Source organism: Opisthocomus hoazin, chromosome 1, assembly GCF_030867145.1.
Source record: "Opisthocomus hoazin isolate bOpiHoa1 chromosome 1, bOpiHoa1.hap1, whole genome shotgun sequence".
NCBI classification, from domain to species: Eukaryota; Metazoa; Chordata; class Aves; order Opisthocomiformes; family Opisthocomidae; genus Opisthocomus; species Opisthocomus hoazin.
The window spans coordinates 25,263,488-25,280,773 of NC_134414.1; the positions used below are offsets into that span (position 1 = coordinate 25,263,488).

Sequence of the window (17,286 nt, forward strand, 5' to 3'; positions counted from 1 at the left end):
GGAAGGCGAAAGCCACGGCGGCACAGCCCAGCCGGCTCTGCCCAGCGCAGGAGGGAAGCTGTGTCAGGTCAGCATCATCCCCAGTCCTGGTGCTGGCTGAAGGCCTGGAGAATCCTTTTGTTTCCAGACCAATATCCTCGAAAAAATTTTACTTTTTCATTTGTAAATGCATGAGTCATGCATGAGTAATCAGGTCACTTCAAACAACCTCAAGGCAATATAACACACCTCACTGGGATGTTCTCCTTCTCTTACCTTCCTTTTTGAGCCTGCCCAATTAAAAATTGATTACCTAGCACCTAAAATTTCCTCAGCATTTCCCTTACATCTCATGAGGTGAGTTTTTTTCTCTCTTTTAGTGAAGTGTAATGAATGTATGGAACTCATAGCCACAGGACATTACTGAAGGAAAGAACCTCGAAAGATTCACTAAAAGTGAATATTTATGCAAGTGTGAATCATTTCCTCAGCAGCAACAAGTCATAAAAGAGATTTTCATCAAAGCAGAGTCTACCTGAAGTTACAAAGGTACCTCTTCTGCCAAACAGACCCTCCATAATTATCTACAATAGCATCTTCATGTGTCTTCGTAAAATATCTCCTCTGCTGGCAGCTGTGGACAGCAACAGACTGCTTGATCAGGTGGGTCACCAGTTCAAACAATATATCAGTTCCTACACTGACCTTTTCCAGAGCCACGGCACTACATCTCTCTGTGAGCCTGGCTCATCAAATCCCAAGGACAGCTGCCTTCTGGCTGCATGGTGGGAGCAGTGAATAACTACTGCTGCCATCCCAAGTGGAAAACTGGAAGTGAGGGAGGAGGCAGAACATTCCTTTCTGACTGGTATTACTTCCTACTCTGGTGTTGCTTCAATTAGTTTCATGGAAGTGGAGAGCCTGTGGTCATCAGCAGGTCAAAGCTGTGCAGAGCACTGCAGAAAGGCCATATGGCGGCAACAGCATCTGTAGCCAGCTCTAAGGACAGGTATATCAAGAGGCTAAAGATGTTTTAGCCCCCACATCCCTCCTTCTGCTGCCCCTGACAGGAGAAGGATCCCCACCATGGGGCTTCGGTGGGGTGTAACACCTGTTTCCCACTGTTCCAGGATGCTGTTGATTCCTCTCGACACCCTCCTCTCCAGCTCTTTAATCCCACATTTGCAGAGCCCCAGGGGCACCAGCACTATAGCTAGGGAGATGGGAAGGCAGCTCCACGGTGGAGCAAAGAGGTGGAGTTTTGCACTGAAGGTCACAGAGGACATCCGTGAAAGGATATCACAGCCTGACTCCAGTTCCCTTCCCTGTTCTCCCGCCATTCTCCTCCTTCCCGAGCCATGTTAAACAGCCCCGTAACAGCGCCGGGCAGCCTCAAGAAGCCCTGCAGAAAAGCCCTAGGGAGGAAAGAGTAAGCTCGGTGATGCAGAACAAGACAAGGAAACAAACAGCCTGCAAACCTCCACAAAGCGGTCCTTACCCCTGCTCGGCAGCTGGGGCAGGGGCTGTCGCTGGCACACCAGGGCATTGGCGATCCTCGCTGCACGGGGACGCTTCCGCGGCGGGGACGTCCGAAAGGGCCGCAGGAGCTGCAGGTTGGAAACCTCCTGAAGGAGCATCGCATCTCGTGCTCCTGCACATCATCTGCCTGGAGAAAAACAGATGTGACAGGATAACGTTGAAGTGAAATCCCAAGGCGGAGAGAGAAATCAGGGAGCTTGTTAAGAAGCCCGCTGCCATCTGGAAGGCAGGGAGAGGCAGGCATCTGAGAGAAAGCAGCATCTCTGGGGAAAGCCTGGGTGCCTGCAGCTGGCACAGCGAGATGAAAGGATGGGGACTAGCTGGTGGGCCTGCCCTGCCCTGGAAATCGGATCAGAGGGTGAAGGGAGGGTTGGTTTTCATTTTGACGAGACTTCAGGGTATGTAGCAGAATCTAAAATAATCACCTCATGAGGATTGTTGTCCTTGGCAGGAACAGTAACTTTGTGGCCCAAAGGGTTTAACTGAAGATACAACAGGGGAAACCAGAGCACATTGGGCTCTTGATTTGCTAATAGGAGTCTTTTGTGCTGTTCACTGGTTCAGAGCCATCTCCTAGGTCTTAACCCTTTACTCCTTAGTTGCCATGAAAACATGTGGTCTTCCTTGACTATGCATTTTATTTTTCAGAGGTAAGAACCGTTCTTTTTGAGCTTTTACTTAGCTCCCATCATTGGTGCTAAATCTGGGGCATGGAGAGGGAAGAGGAGACTTATGCCATGGTAACAGATGCCTTTGAATTAGTAGCTGGTTTTCTAGTAACTGATATTTTCTGTAATTCAGGCCAGCAAACACCAGCTTCACACTGGCCTTCTCTTTTGGAAACGAAGTACAAAAGGCTTTTGCTTTTGGTTAGTCATGTAAATCCTCCGATGAAGCCCATTCTAACAGGAGGGTAGTAAAACGCTGTGCTATAAATAGTGCTGTGTGTTTGCCTGCGCTGAGGCAGAAATGTTTGGTTTCATAGCTTGGATTGAGGGTCCCTGTCGTTTCAGAGCCAGGGGCTGACATTTGCCTTTATGTTTGTGCTCTGATGCCTGTTTTGTTTTCCAATACAGTCATTTATTTTAAATCAGTCTGAATACACGGTACATCTTGAGAGAGAATTAAGATCCGGCATAGACAAGTTAACTTCACCGCGTAATCTGGTCCAACTGTTTTTACATAAAACTTGCAGATTTATGGGATTTTCTATCAGACTCTTGGAAAAATAACATACAGGCAAGTTCAACATCATGTAGTGATGACAGACGTAAACATGGTAAGCCTCTGAGAAAGCAGCAATAGGCAGCTCTGCGAAGGATGCAAGCACCATTTCTGCAGTTGCTGCACATGAGCATTTCTTACTGATTCGGATGAAGCTGTTCAGATGCAGCAGCTGCGTAATCAGGCCCTGAATGTGGCATGATAATGACTGGATATGGTCTAATTGGAAGGATCAAAAGCTTAACTTGCTAACATGGGAAAAAAAAAAGACATCTATAAGCAAAAGAGTAGCAGGACTGATCACTGTGAGCGGTGCATTTTTGTACGATTTGATATCTGTCAGTAAACAAGATCTATTAGTGCAGAATGTGAAGGGTGGAAACTCTGAGAAAGACAGATGTAGGTGTAATGTATCCCTACTGTAAAGATAGGCCAAGACTAGCTGAATTCTTATCTGTCTCTGTTTTGTCTTCAGAAACATTCAGAACAATCCATTTGATTTTTGTTACCATCATTTTTCTGATCCTCTACTTCATTTTAGTAGAACAGATTTTTTTTCATGTCCACTTTAGATTGTGGCCAGTTTCTTCACAGCCATAATCAAAGAGCAGGTCTTTCAGTCCTCATTTTTACTAAGACATATTTGCCTTTGTTTATTCAAACTTATTTTGTAGCAAGATTAGGTTGTGTTTTCATCTTTACAGGTGAACAAATGGAGCTGGGCAGGAACGGAACAGATTTGCTTTACATGACATACAGATTTAGTATAATTTCTATCCTTAAAACACTGTCTGGTCACAGGAATTTTGTTTACTTTGCATTCTGCATGTCACCCTGCAAGGTCCCAGCTCCACGCAAGGAGCTCAGCATCATTTGTTCCCACAGTGTGGTAGCTTACAGCTGAACATGTTTTTGAAGCACCTTGAGGTGCTTCACACAGGTGCCCTGGAGGCAACCATCTCCCTGTTAAGCAGGAGAGGACACTGCTGCCCGCAGGACTTCTGGCTGCCCTAGGTTTAGCTGCCTCAACCTCTCCTACCACCTCCGCGATGCTGCCGTACTTCTACCCACTCAACCTCTGCTCATTCAGGACCTTCACCCAGAGGATCTTTATTCAAGTCTCTCCTCTGCCCAAGGGACCTACGAATTTCAAGTGACACCAACAGAGAAGGCTGACGCAGCCAGAGGAAGACCCTGTCTATGACTCCCACTGTGACACGCGGAAGAGCAGACCCAGCCACACGATGCTTTTGAGCCTGCCCGGTGCAGGTGCTTAAGTGATAGCAAAATTCTATCATAAACCCTCAGACCACGAGTTCTGAGCAACACCACAGCTAGGTGCAGCTGATGTTGTGGAACAGACTTTAAAATGTGGTACCTGCAGCCTTCTGTAAATCAGGTCACTACTGCACAGAAAGGAAGCAGTGGAAAAGGGACTCGGATCTCCCCAGTCCAGACCAGTGCTTTCTCAGAAGGCCCAAGCCCTCCCTCCCCGCTGGTGGCAACCCTTGGCTCTAGGTCATCTCACCTGGGAATCACGTGGAAGTGCTGCACAGGGCCACTTTGTGAGGGGTCATTGCGCAATGACGCAGCATCACCATGGGTTGTTCGCTAGTCTTTGGAGTAGCTGTGGGGAGTTGTACTTCAACAGACTCCTTGCACTTGTCTTGTTCTGCTTATAACAGTAGCTATGGGACTCCACCTCCATCTTTTAAAAAATATTCATTTTTCTTAAGATGGAAAAAATACACATATTGGTCAAGGACAAGTCTCCTCCGTTAGTCAGAACAGCAGATCTTCTGTTCCCAGGGTCTGACTGAGCACCTGAGCCAAGTGCCAATGGTCTTTGCAGAGCAAAAGGAGTGACGTGTCATTAGAGATGAAGCAGGTTCTTAGTCCTCAGCTGCCACAGCGGCATCCACGGCTGCTGAAATAACCCTTTGCAGAACCTTTGAGCCTCCCCCCCATCCCCGCCATGGCACTGTGGAATGGTTTTAATTGGAAGCAGATGTGCAACGTGGTAGGTAGGAGCAGGCATCTGCTCAATGTGAGCTCCTAGCAAATAACTCCTGTACGATCACTTTCGAAGGGAAAAATACCATGATTCAAGGGAAGGATTTAACATGAGTCTAGTACTCACTCACATTCAGTTGACTGGTCTGTTAGTCTTGCCAATATTCCTTACCAATTATTAAAAGTCAAGAATATTCTCTTCTCTTCCTGGCTTGATAGATTTCCAAATCGGATGGAGCATTCATCTTCAACGAATGGGTCATAGGGAGATTTCCAGGTCATCACTCCCATTACAAACACTTTTCCAGTAAGGTGGCCATGAAAATTCATACAGATGTACTGTCGGGAATGACCCATCTTGGTTTTAACTGGGAAGCGACTTTTAACTCAATACTAGAAACTCAGCCTCTTCATCCTGATTTCAGAAAGAGTATTTGGGCCAAGTCTCCTGGTTTCAGGAGACTTTTCAATTTTTTCTGTCATAGTGGATCGCCCAGACTACTATAGACTGGTTTTGTGGAAGGTGTTAACAGCTGCATCACACAGGGCTGCAGTTATCAAGATTCACAGGGTTGCTGTACTTTTGCCCTGCACTTCATTGCAGCCTCTTTGCCCCAGAGAATCCCAGAATACTTGGACACAAGCAAGGTAATCACTAGGCAATCTTCTGTGGCAGGCAATAATTTAAACCACAGCTCTCCTGCTTCCAGATGCATGGGATAAAAGACATGAATGTGCAATAGGCAAGATACATAGGCTGAGAAGGCCTGAATGCAAAATTGCTTGTGCATTAAATCAGTGGGAAAACATTTCTTCAGCCTCATGCTAGCTATTGGAAAGAGCATTCACACTTTTGTGAACACAGGAACAATTTATATTGTGTCACCATGTCCTGCTCCTTACTTACATAATGAGCTTTTCATACCTTTTGCTTTGTTGTTCCTTGAAAACTTTTGAGCAGATTTTATTCCAGTTCTTATTCTGGCTAGTTCGGTGTCTTCCATGGACAAGTAGTAACAGGGGAGAACCCTTAGCAAGGCAATGCTACTTAGCCAGGTGAAGTAAGTCAAAGTAAGGATTAAAACTAGACTGCTGCAAATGCTTTATGCATCTTCTAAATGCAAGAAATTTAGAGAAAGTTGCAAAACAGAGGTTCTAACAAATGTCACTTCATAGTCATAGCAGCCAAGTCCCAGTTTTCAAGGTGGGAAATGCAGACTGCGTTTTCTACTGTCACACCAAAACTGCAACTCCAAAGTCAATTTGTGCCATGAGAACCAGCTTCGTTGCTGGCTTCCTGACCAGGAGAACCAGCAAGCAAAGCTAATTTGAAAAGCAGAATGAAACTCAGTCCATTTCCATTGTCTAAGTGGTTTAAAGGGGCGGGAGAGAACATGCTGATGAAACAGAAGACCAGAAGACCAAAACTCTCTCATTTATGAAAGCCCTCCTCTAAGTAATGAATTTAGTCTAGTTATTCTGTGATGTTATTTGTAAAACTGCTAAAGGCATTTCTACATAAAAATGAAAGGGCACACGTGCCCAAGTATTTTTTTATGCTATTTTGGGGGCATAATTCCCTAATGTCTTGCTTTCAAAAGCCTAGTATTTTCCAGTGCACTGAATAGATTGGCTCTGTCTCTAGCTCGAACATCAAAATGTAACTTCATGTTCATCAATGAAAAGTGACAACTGATTTTATTAACTGTATTCATTATAACACATGACAGTGGGAATATTTTTCACTGTAAGATTTTTGAATGGAAGAAAAGTGCAGTTAGTCCGAGTTCCTTACATTCATTAGAAGCAAGACTATTGAAACCATCAACATTTACAATGACACATAAGCAAACACCAGAATCAGTGCCAATAAATACAGAGTACCAAAATAAATATTTACAGAATTAAAAATATAATAAACACTGATTAGTATATCCTTGTGAACTGCCAGGGAAGAAAGACATCTATTGCTATCAGTTAGGTTGTAAATACGTTAAGAATACAGTGATTCGAGGAGACACACACTCATCGAAGTCTGTAGAGGTGGAAAGGAGCAGAGTGTGTCTAACAGTCTGTTATGAAAACATCCCCGGAGGGTTGGGAGCTTTCACTAAAAAAAAGTTGGTGCACACAGACTCACCAGATTATTAGCAAACCGTTTAGATAAGAAGAGCGGGGAGTTCTGGCTTTACTCGCTTGTTATCTTGAATAGGTCATATGCTACCTGACTGGAGGTGGCTGACACAAAAAATACGAGGGAAAATTGTAATTAACAGTGATCTGTCAGCTATAGTATGTCTTACAGAAACACGTTAAGTGACTTCTAACAGGACACATCTGTCCCTTTCAGCACGCAGGAAACCCCATGAGCATCAGTTTGTCAGATGCTGCGTGGAGCAGCCCCTGCTACGTTTTCCTCAGGCAAACCACGATATTCAAACGACTGAAGCCATGCTGTGCTTTCTGGACTTTTTGAACCTGCATTTTCCACCAATCACATTCATACCTCACCCCCCATTTCAACAGGGCCACAAGCCTCAACACTAGAGCTTTTCTGAGACAGACTCTGCTGACAAGCATAGCAAGGAAAATTCAGATGGGGTAAAATTATGGGATCTTCACTCAGTAACAACCGACACCGCTAACAGATCCACTGATTTCAGAAGGAACACTGCTGGATGGAGATATTGCCCAGCTGTTGCAACCTGTCCCATGGCAGAGGATTTACCTCAATTTTACACAAAGGCAACAGCTTCAGTCTTGCTCCCTCTTCTGAAAAGCAGGATAACGTTCCTTTTACCAAGCCACTTGCTGCAGAAAGTGACTTGCACTCTGCCTAGGATTCAGTGGTGCTGCTGCACAGTGTTCCTTACACTCCCTCCCCACTCACCCGTGGGTTGCAAGGGTGCAGCCAGTGCTCACCACCCTGCCAAGGGCCTGGGTCTTCACATCCCCCTGGCAAAATGATGATGGAAGAGCAGTGAGATGCCATGGATCCGTGCTGGGCTACAGGGGTTTTCTGGGAGTCTCTGCTAAAACTGCCTTCAGAAATGAAGGCACTGGGCACTGCTCAGGTGTTGATGAGAGCAGTCACGCTGTAGTCCACCAGCAGGAGCACTGGCTTCAGCACACCCAGACCCATGCAGTCCGGCTCCTAACTCAGTGTAACACAGAAATTCAAGCATCAGTGCCAGAAAAAAATGAGCCACATTTTATAGGCATATGTTTAACTGCCTTTTTCCACAAGGACGAGAGGTCCAGCCCTTTCTTTCATCCCATGTCCCAGTCACCCTGTCAACCCTTTCACCTCAGCACAGCACCACCACCCTGGGTTTTCCTGCTGCCATCCCATCTGGCAGACACCTCCACATGGTGACACCCCGCACCCCTCCGCTGCAGCCACGCGGCTGGGGCAGACAGCAAACTCCCCCGCTGACAGTGCCTTGCTCCCCCAGCCCGCAGGGTGCAGGTGAGTTGGGGCAGACCTTCTTTCTCCCTTGCTGCCATTAACCAAGAAACATCACCAGATGTGGAGCTTTTACATTTTAAGGTCGGGCTTGATTCAAAGCAGATGTAGCCAATTTTCTTTTACGAGCACATTATGTTCAAAGCTTCCAATGCATCTGCATAAAAAGCCCATGGAAACAACCTGATACTGAAATAGTAACTGTTTTGATGCAACATCACTGAAAATAAGAAAAATCTGTTAAAGTTCTTACCACTCAGTCCCTGCATACTGTTCTCCCTAAAAAACACATTTAAGATGTGGCTGTGAAACAATTAAAGTGAGGCATCATTAGTTACCATATCAAAAAACAAGAACAAAACCACAATAAGCAGGGGGTTTAGTGCTCTGGAAAGGATCTGGTCCTGTTTTTGCCATCACAAGTTAAATTAAGGAAGGCAGTGATTGTGTTAGCTGTAATTTAAACATGCTGAGCACTGGAGTTATGTGCGGGAGTGGCTGCTTGTTAAGCTGGAAAAACAATGGAAAGACATGTTTTGCATTCAGATCAGTGAAAATAGTACAATAATATAAAAGACTGCACAATCACCTGAATAATGTTCATCTTTAAAAAAAGGGAAGACTTCTTTAAGAAACGCTTCCTATTTCCTTCAAGATTAAGAGATTAAGGACCTTCTCCAGTTCTTACTGGAGTCAGTGGAAGCTTTGCCACAGCACAACGGGGGCATTGGAAAGACATTGTCACATCTTCTTGGCATTTTCCAGCTTTGTGGCCACAGCTGGATTAGCTTCTATTTCAGAGCATTGCTTGGATGTGACGTTACTGTAGGCAAAGTAATCTTCTTTCAGCTCCTGCTACAAGAAACCTTCCAGCCTAGCAGCTGAAACTCCTTGCCCTGTGAAGTACACAACCTTTCCCTCTCTCCACTACAACTTTGGTTCTATTTATTTAAATATATACAGAAAGGAAAAAGAAAAGCAGTTCTTACCAAAGGTAAAGAAAATCTGGGCACAGTCTCCATAACAAACAGCTTCTGGGCTTTCCCACCAGTGACATGCTTCCCTGCTATATTTGCTAGATGGTCCACAACAGGAAAGTAGAGGTATTTATTCCTCTCTATGCAAAATATCACTCAACATCCCCACCCGTGTATGAGATTACACAGCAGAGCTCTCTGTTTTAAATATCTTTGCAGCTTGTTCTGAGGGTGATATTTTTCCAGACCAAGAAGTAGGAGCAAAGCCCCCTTGAATAACACACTTTTCTAGTGCTGGAAGATAAGTCAAAAATCTCAGTTTCCCAAGGTACTGCAGTATGGCTGAGAGGGAACAAGAGACACAGAAAAAACAAAACCAACGCAGTCCCAGGCAATAGCACTCGCTGTTTTGAATGGAGAAGACCTCTAAGGCAGGAAGAGCTTTAACAACCTGCTTTTGCAGGAATAAAGCCCCCTAGGATGTGGCTTGAGTGGTTACAGCTCTTAATCCTTTGAATATGGCAAGTTCTTTCATTTCTCTCTACAAGAAATGGACCTAGGAAACACCAAATCAATACTGACCGTTCCTAGCTGAGATGCTCACAGGGAAGACAAGTGAGCTAATGATGAGCTAAAAAAAATCCTGTGAGTCAGATCAAAAATAAACCGTCCCCTGAAAACAAACAGCAAGACAGATTCAGATATGTCCTGCCTACAGTAAACAGCACATGGACTCACGACAAGGAACCCCATCATCCCGTCCCTCCCATTCCTCAATGGAAAGGAGGGATGTTCAGCACGGACCAGTCCCAGCCCACTGAAGACAACTGACAGCATATTCTCAGCACTAAATCTCAGAAGAGTCGGTTGTCCTGCAGTTCTGCCTGGACACATGGCATTATGTCATCATAACGAAAATGTAAACAAAGCAAAAACAACAACAAAGGAAAAGCCAAAATAAAAAAATAAAAAAAACAACCCTGCAGAAGCTGTCATATGTAAACTACGCCAAAACTCTTTTCTGCAGCGTCTTTGAGTTGGTGTCAATTTGTTGTTCCAAACCAGAAGCCTTTCCTATCAATAACTATGAAAATACATTTTCAGGCCACCTTGCTTAGAGTCCCCCATTATGGCTGTTAGATAACCATCTGCCTTGTAAGTGGCTATTGTTACTGTGAACTGTCTCATAGCATTATCTTGCTGAAAAGCCTTTTCTGAAAGTAGTCCATTAGAGCAGGGGAAAAAAAAAAACCTCCCGAGCACCACCACGTAGCAGAATCAATGGCTCCCTTTGATCTGCAAGCTCACTCAGTGCTACAAATTTAAGCAACAACTAGGTTTTGCTTTGCTAAGCCAAGCCTGGTTATTTGGCCCATCTGCACTTCTAGCATCTTACTGAAAATGCCATCCATATCAGACGTTTTGAAGACTTTGGTGCAATATTCGCTTAGCTTAGATAAATAATTTAGTAAGATTCATTAAAAAATAATCAGTGAATTAATTTTCGTAGTGTACTTCTATGCACGTAATTTTTAAAATTCTGTCCTCTACTACCCTGAACGGCGGTGAGGATATTCACAGTGGATGAAGAAAATGCTGGTGATTGATGGAGTAAGACTGATTTTTCTTATTCCAGTCATGGAATTTCTGAAATCTATTAGGTGTGTTTGAGTTCTGTTACTGGCAAGAGCAAAATGCATACGCACTACAGAGAAAATAAGACCCTTTATGTCTGTTGCAGGCCACACATAGAGTACAGGAAACTTAACTCCTACCATGACAAAAGAAGTCCACAAAACATCTTTTCATGCTACCGAAAGGAAATCTTTTGTGCTGATATATAGGACAGGGATGTATGCCACTGAAATCACTGTAGATAGCTATAAAATGCTACGCAATATATAGAAATGTCCTAAGAACATATAAAATTTACCAGTAATGACCTGAAAGTGCAAAAAGCACATATAACTAAATGCCAAGTCCTGATCTATAAAATCCTTTATGACTGACATACCAGCTGATAATTACAAAGCGTCATTCAGACCACAGAATAACAAATAAAGACAAGTATTCTTTAAGAAAATCAAAACAACAACAGCGCTGGGAATGTTATCTTTGGGACTCAGAACACCATTTCTACCTTGATACCTACCAGAGCCAAGGAAAATATATGCTTCAACAGGGTAACATAAATAAGAATGCAAATCACCACAGAATGCCTCAGGGCTATCACCTCTGTATGCTTCAGCCTTTAAATCCAGCAAGCCATTAATCGTTTGTTCCTAGGCATCTCACAGTATTTTACAGGGATCTTTCAGGAATTAAATACACGTCTAAAGAAAGCCTTTGAAGCTCCTTCCAATGATTGTTTTAGGCATTGTGTGGAGTTATACAAATATATTTCTATGAAAATCGAAAGCCCTAGTAAATATTAAATTTTCTATTACCTTTCAAAAGAAAAAGCATAGATGGCTTAAAGACAAAGGTGAGTTTTATAAATACAAAGCTAATTTGAGCATTAAATTGTATTTGTACTCTCACACAACCACTACCCTGAATCAACGTCAGTATGTCGCAATGATTCAAAATACTGACGCCCTACAACAAGCTACTTTCCCATTTTCCTTTTAAGGATATGATTGTCCTTAAAATATGTACATAGCAAGCAGCCAAACGAACGGCCAAGAGATCTGCAAAATGTACTTACACTGGGTATGCAATAGAAAGCTTGAGAGAGCGACTGGGGAGCACCTGGACGCTCTCCCACCCCATGCTGGGCTGCCCGCCCGGGGCTCCCCGCTCCGCACTAGGGGTCAGCACTCAGGAGGAAGCTGCCCGCCAGCATGCAGAGGACGGAGGAAAAATGGGGCAGAAAACAAAGGAGAGAGAGAAAAATGAAGGGAAGCCAAAGCATTTTAATGATGATTTGTGTTAGTCATCACGTGAGAGGGAGCTAGTCTAATGTCACTCTATCGGTTTCTCGATACAGACATGCCACAATGCAAACAAAATGCCTATGATGAATAATTTGCCACACACAAGTCCTGTAGAGGTGATAGCTGGTATCTTCTAGTGCTTATAAGATGCAACACTCCTACTACCTGTCCTTGGTGCTTCCAGTTTTTATGGTACTGCCCCCAAGCTCACCACATCCTCCCTCCTTCTCAACTTCCAGTACCCTACAGAATCTCTCTGCACAATTTGTCTTGAAAACAAAATGGGGAATTACGATTTTTCTGCAGAGTTGTCATGCAAGGAGAGATGCGTCCCTTACAGTCAGACAAAAACAAAAGAGCAGAAAAAAATAATGTTAGGTTTAGGGCTAAGGAGCAGGATAAGATTCCATGTTCTGTCTATTCATCCTTCAGAGAGTATTTCAGCTTGAACTTTCTAAAATGCACAAGCAGAGTCAGGCCAAATGCAAATCTCTTTCTCAGGCAAAGGCAATCACCGCCAGCGTGTCTGGAGACAGACTCACAGCACATCCCCTCACTCTGCGTGTGGGAGTGTGCACGCGTGGCTGCGTTCACACGGGTGCAAATGTGCACGGGTGTGCATGCTCACCTGTGTGCGTGTACTCGAGGAGGAGGTGCGTTCTGACTACACATGCATATGTACAACACGTCCGCGTGAGTAGGCATGTAGAAAACCACACACATATACGTTAGAAAGAAAACATATAAAATAATCTTCTTTGAAGTGTATTAAGGTTCTTACTCAAACCATGAAAACAGGGACTGATCAGGAAAACTGACACTTTCTCCCTATTCACCGGGGCGTTGCAGTTCGGTATTAAACCCTGCAGTAATTTCAGAACAGGATGACCATTTTACCCTTGTGACTACAAGGTCATTTCCCCAGTGAACCACACATATACACATATACAATTCTTATTATTGTATTTCCTGGCTTTTTATGGTTTATCTACAACCTTAATATCCTTCAAGTGTATATTCTGTATATTTATTTTCCTTTTTTTCTCTCAATTTAAGAGACAATAAAACCAACTGCTATGTAAGATGAGACCCATTAGCTTCAGCAATGTGAATTTAGGATTCTCTGCATAATATAGACATGTATATTTTTAAAATGTCTATTATTTTCCAGATACACTGGAGCATATATTTTATATTAACTGTGGTCTGATGATTAAATACTTATACCAAAATATTTTGTAAATACATAACATTTACCTTTAGACTTCAGTGATTTTTGGAGCTTTTTCAGTGTATCATAAAAATATGTCCTCAGGCACATTAAAACCCTATTAAATTTCTTTGAAATGTTGTCAATGCCCATGTACAGTAGCCACTACTCAAAAATGTCCTGGCCTTTAATACATTTCCCATAAGATCCAAGCTCATCAGACCATTTTATGTACCATTAGCTTACCATATTTCTTTTTCTCTCTTAAAGTAAAATTATTCTGACATTATTAAGAATAAAAATAAAAAGCAACAAGAACCCAACCTTTCTTTAAATAGTCAAAAACTAATTTTATATATTTCAAAAAATAATAATTAAAAACCATGTTTCTTTCCTGGGTTCCTTCTCTGTAAGGTTTAAGCCCAGAGCAACTTTGTCTAAACCCCTGAAAATAGAGGTTTGCGGTGGCAATGATGTCAGAACCTCAGCTCTGACACAAGGAATGTGCCACTGGAATAAAATCAGCACTTCAGACTTACTTATCTGGGGATGTAAGAGCCCATACGAAACAGAGTTTTGCTCTAATTTAAGGTACTTACACAAAGTTCTATCATTTCAGAACTGTAAAATTATCTACCTATAAAAACTAACTCTTGCTTAAACTCTAGATAATACAGACAGGTGATTTTCTTTTTTCATAAAAAAATCTGTACCATTGAGTAAATCTGCTAAAATATGTACATATTTACACACGGCGAGCAAGTTATTGTAAAAACGTGAACAGTGTGTATATATTGGCATTTAGTAAAATGTTTCCCTGAACCTGATTGTATGCATTATCGGGCAAGTATTGATGTAAACACCTGAACCTACGTTCAGGTGTCTGTGTTACCCATTTACATTAGACCAGATGAAAACCAACCAGACAGACAGACAAACAAAAACATGTTTTCCTGTTAGACAAGTCCACCTAACTCCTTAGCTACTGCACACAAGTCAATCAAGTCTGCTGCTGAGCAGCGCTTTCATTCCTACAGCAGGTAAAATACCTGTTAGGTTGGTTGTTTTTTGCTTGGAATTTTTTCCAACATCTTGTACAGCAAGCACCATTTTCAGAGCCAGGCGCCCACCTTCCACTCCTCCCCCAGGAATGATTAAAAGATAAGTGTATTGGAGAACCTCTGGAGTCGCTCCTTTTGTAACTCTGTTCCCTTGAAGAACTCATGGCACTGCTTCGCATGAGGAAGGATGTTCATTTAGGTTCATAATCCAAATCCAGTTCCAAAAAGGCATGTAAAAATGAACCTCCCCAGTGTTTAGTGCTGCAGAAAAAAGATACAAATGTAAAAAAAAGTGCTCGAAAAGAAGTCGACTTTTTATATTTGGGCAAACAGTCTAGTAGGAAGGGATTCAGAAGTGCAGGCCCATGAAGTACAGTGAAGTAAGCCTTTTAGGCGCCTTTCTTCAGGTAATGTACAACTAATTCATTATCTGTGGTCTCCTATGCAGACTTTCACACACCGACCTTGCTGTACATCTTCGTTTCCACCTCTTACACAACTACTTTTTGGCACTGTCCTGGTATGTGGTGGCAGCTTTCACTGTTGTCCCTGCTAAGCCCCTGTTACTGACCCGGCGTACCAATACTTTAGAGACAGGGATTTTTGTTCTGTGCATCTCGCTTTTGGCCAGGTGATGGTGTGTGACGTGATGGCTGTTACTGGTGTCTGCTCCATGGCTGGCAGGATGCGACGAAAGGTGTTTGATGCTGATGGGTATCTTGGAGTCCTTCACCGTGCTTGAGGGTGTCTTCAGTGAGCATGTGGTTGTTATCGGAGACACGGGCTTGGAGCGTGGCACACAGGTGACCTCTTCGTGCGTAGGCCCCGCTGGTGGGTTCTCATCCGGCTCGGCGTAGAGGTCGTAGAGAGCATCCCCACTGTAGCTGTCCCTGGGAATGGTCTCCTTCTGGATGCTCGCGGAACCATCTTCCTCAGGACCAGGGGTGGTGGAATCCCAGTAGCCCTCGTCGCTGTTTGGGATGCCTTCGTGCTGCTCCTTCTCCCTGCCCTTCTGCTCCTCTTTGTGGTTGAGGTGAACGGGGATCTGGTGGAGGCCACCACGTTTCACCACCCCCCTGTTCTGGTCCCCCTCGGTATCTCGGTTCTCCTTCAGCCCCTCAAGCTTCTTTGTCCCTCCTCCACCTCCTCCTCCTTCTGTCTGGGCCTCCTCTGTCTGCGACAGCATATCCCAGAACTCCTGCAGGTAGGTGTCGTCCACCTGGTCCGGGCTGGCCATCTCCTCCCCTCCTCCCTGGTAGGCCACCATGGTGGGGTGCTTCTTGGAGGCACCCAGCTTGCCAGCCCCGGGGGTGCTCCTCTGGCAGCCGCCACTCCCGCCGCCCACATCCTCCTCACGGTCCGCAATAATATCTCCGCAGCCTGTAAGAGAGTCAAAGCTTTTCAGTGAAGTCACGTCAGCAAACATCAAACAAATACGATCAATCGACTGCTCTGAGGGTGGATCAACAGAGGAAGGGTCAGGGGCGGCTGCCGTCTCTTGACCGCTATCACAGTGAGGTGCAACAGGGGGGATAGTCGTTATTGGAACGTCACCTGTTACGGCCGCATCCTTCGCAGTCCCAACCTCTCCGGCGCCCGGGTCCGGTCGCTGGCGGCTGAGCTCCTCGGGTCGCCTTCCAGCGGCGGCGGGGTCCTCCCCGGGCCGGGGGCTGCCGTCCCCCGGTTCCCCACCTCCCGCTCCGGGCTCCCGGGCCGAGGTGCGGTGGGCCTCGCCGACGCGCTTCTCCGGCCCCAGGTCCCCCGCGCCGCTCGGGGCTTCAGACAAAGGTTTCGGCGTCTCCTCTTTGATGCACTCCAGGCTGGCGGTCAAAGACCCCGGCATGATCAGGCCGGGCCGCACCTCCGAGGTCTCCCCCCGCTCCTCCTTGCCGTTCTTCTCCTTCCTGTGCCACCGCATGCTGCTGAAGATCCCTTTCAGCCCCTTCTTTTGTCTGCCGCCGGCCCGCCGGTCCGCGCTCTCCGCCTTGCCGCCCTCCGGCCTGCCGTTCTTCCTCAGCAGCGAGAAGAAGCTGTGCGACTTGGCCACCGAGCCGCCGAGCCCGCCGCCCGCCCGGCCCCTCGCCTCCCCGCCCGGCGGGCCGCCGCCCCCCGCCGCCTCCTCCTGCTTGCTGCCCTCTGGCACGGCGTCGGCCAAGCCGTCGTGCGTCCGGCTCCGCACCATGCCCGCTCGGCCGGCGCCCTTCCCCTCGCCGCCTCTGCTCCTCACCCCGAAGATGCTCGGCGCGGAGCCGCCGGACCTCCTCCTCCGGAACAGCTTGAACGCCGTCTTGTTGAGCCTCCCCGACGGCTGCTCGGCGGACGGAGGCTCGGCACAGTCGCAGGGCGAGTCCATGGCTGCCGCCGCCGCGGCCTCCCCTCCGCCGCCGCCCCGGTGCCCGCCGCGATCCCTCAGTGACAGCCCCGCCGCCGCCGCCCGCCCGTCTCCATGGCAATCCGGAGGGGCGGAGAGGGGGGGGGGGGGGATAAGCCGCTTTGCCTCCGCCGTGGGCCTGCGCCGGGCCGCCCTCGCCCACCGCGAACCGACCTGAGCCGCCGCAGCAGCCCCCCCCGGCCTTACATAACTTAACCCCTCTCCTCCCGCCGCGCCCCGCTTCGCGCCGCCTCCGCTGCCCCCGCTCCCGCCCCAAGCCGGGGGTCGCGGCTCCGCGGGCGGGCGGGGCGCGGCCGCCCCTCACAGCGGGAGCTCCCGAGCGGCGGGGGCGGGGGGCGCGACACGGGCGGTGCGCGCGGGACCGCGCACCGCGCGGCGGGGGGGGGGGTGGGGGGGGTGGCCACGCGAGCCGCCCCCGGCCGAAGCGGGAGGTACCGACCCTCTCGGGCCCGGGCCCTCTCCCGCCGTACCGCCGCGGCCCGCCCCCTC

The 17,286-nt window shown here is 46.6% G+C and overlaps 1 protein-coding gene across 1 annotated transcript; it reads right to left on the minus strand.

Moving 5' to 3' along the window:
* Positions 1–6,434: 6,434 nt before the first annotated feature.
* Positions 6,435–16,842, minus strand: AMER2 (APC membrane recruitment protein 2). Its single transcript, XM_075419499.1, has 2 exons — positions 15,960–16,842; positions 6,435–15,785 (listed from the first exon to the last, which is right to left on the minus strand). Exons 1-2 carry the CDS (start codon positions 16,756–16,758, stop codon positions 14,905–14,907), a joined length of 1,680 nt encoding a protein of 559 aa, XP_075275614.1. The 5' UTR covers positions 16,759–16,842; the 3' UTR covers positions 6,435–14,904.
* Positions 16,843–17,286: the final 444 nt, after the last annotated feature.

Coding starts and splice junctions, on each gene's coding strand:
- AMER2 (XM_075419499.1), bottom strand. CDS start 16,758: ATGGACTCGCCCTGCGACTGTGCCGAGCCTCCGTCCGCCGAGCAGCCG. Junction 15,786..15,959: donor GAAGGATGCGGCCGTAACAG/GTGACGTTCCAA, acceptor ACTCTCTTACAG/GCTGCGGAGATATTATTGCG.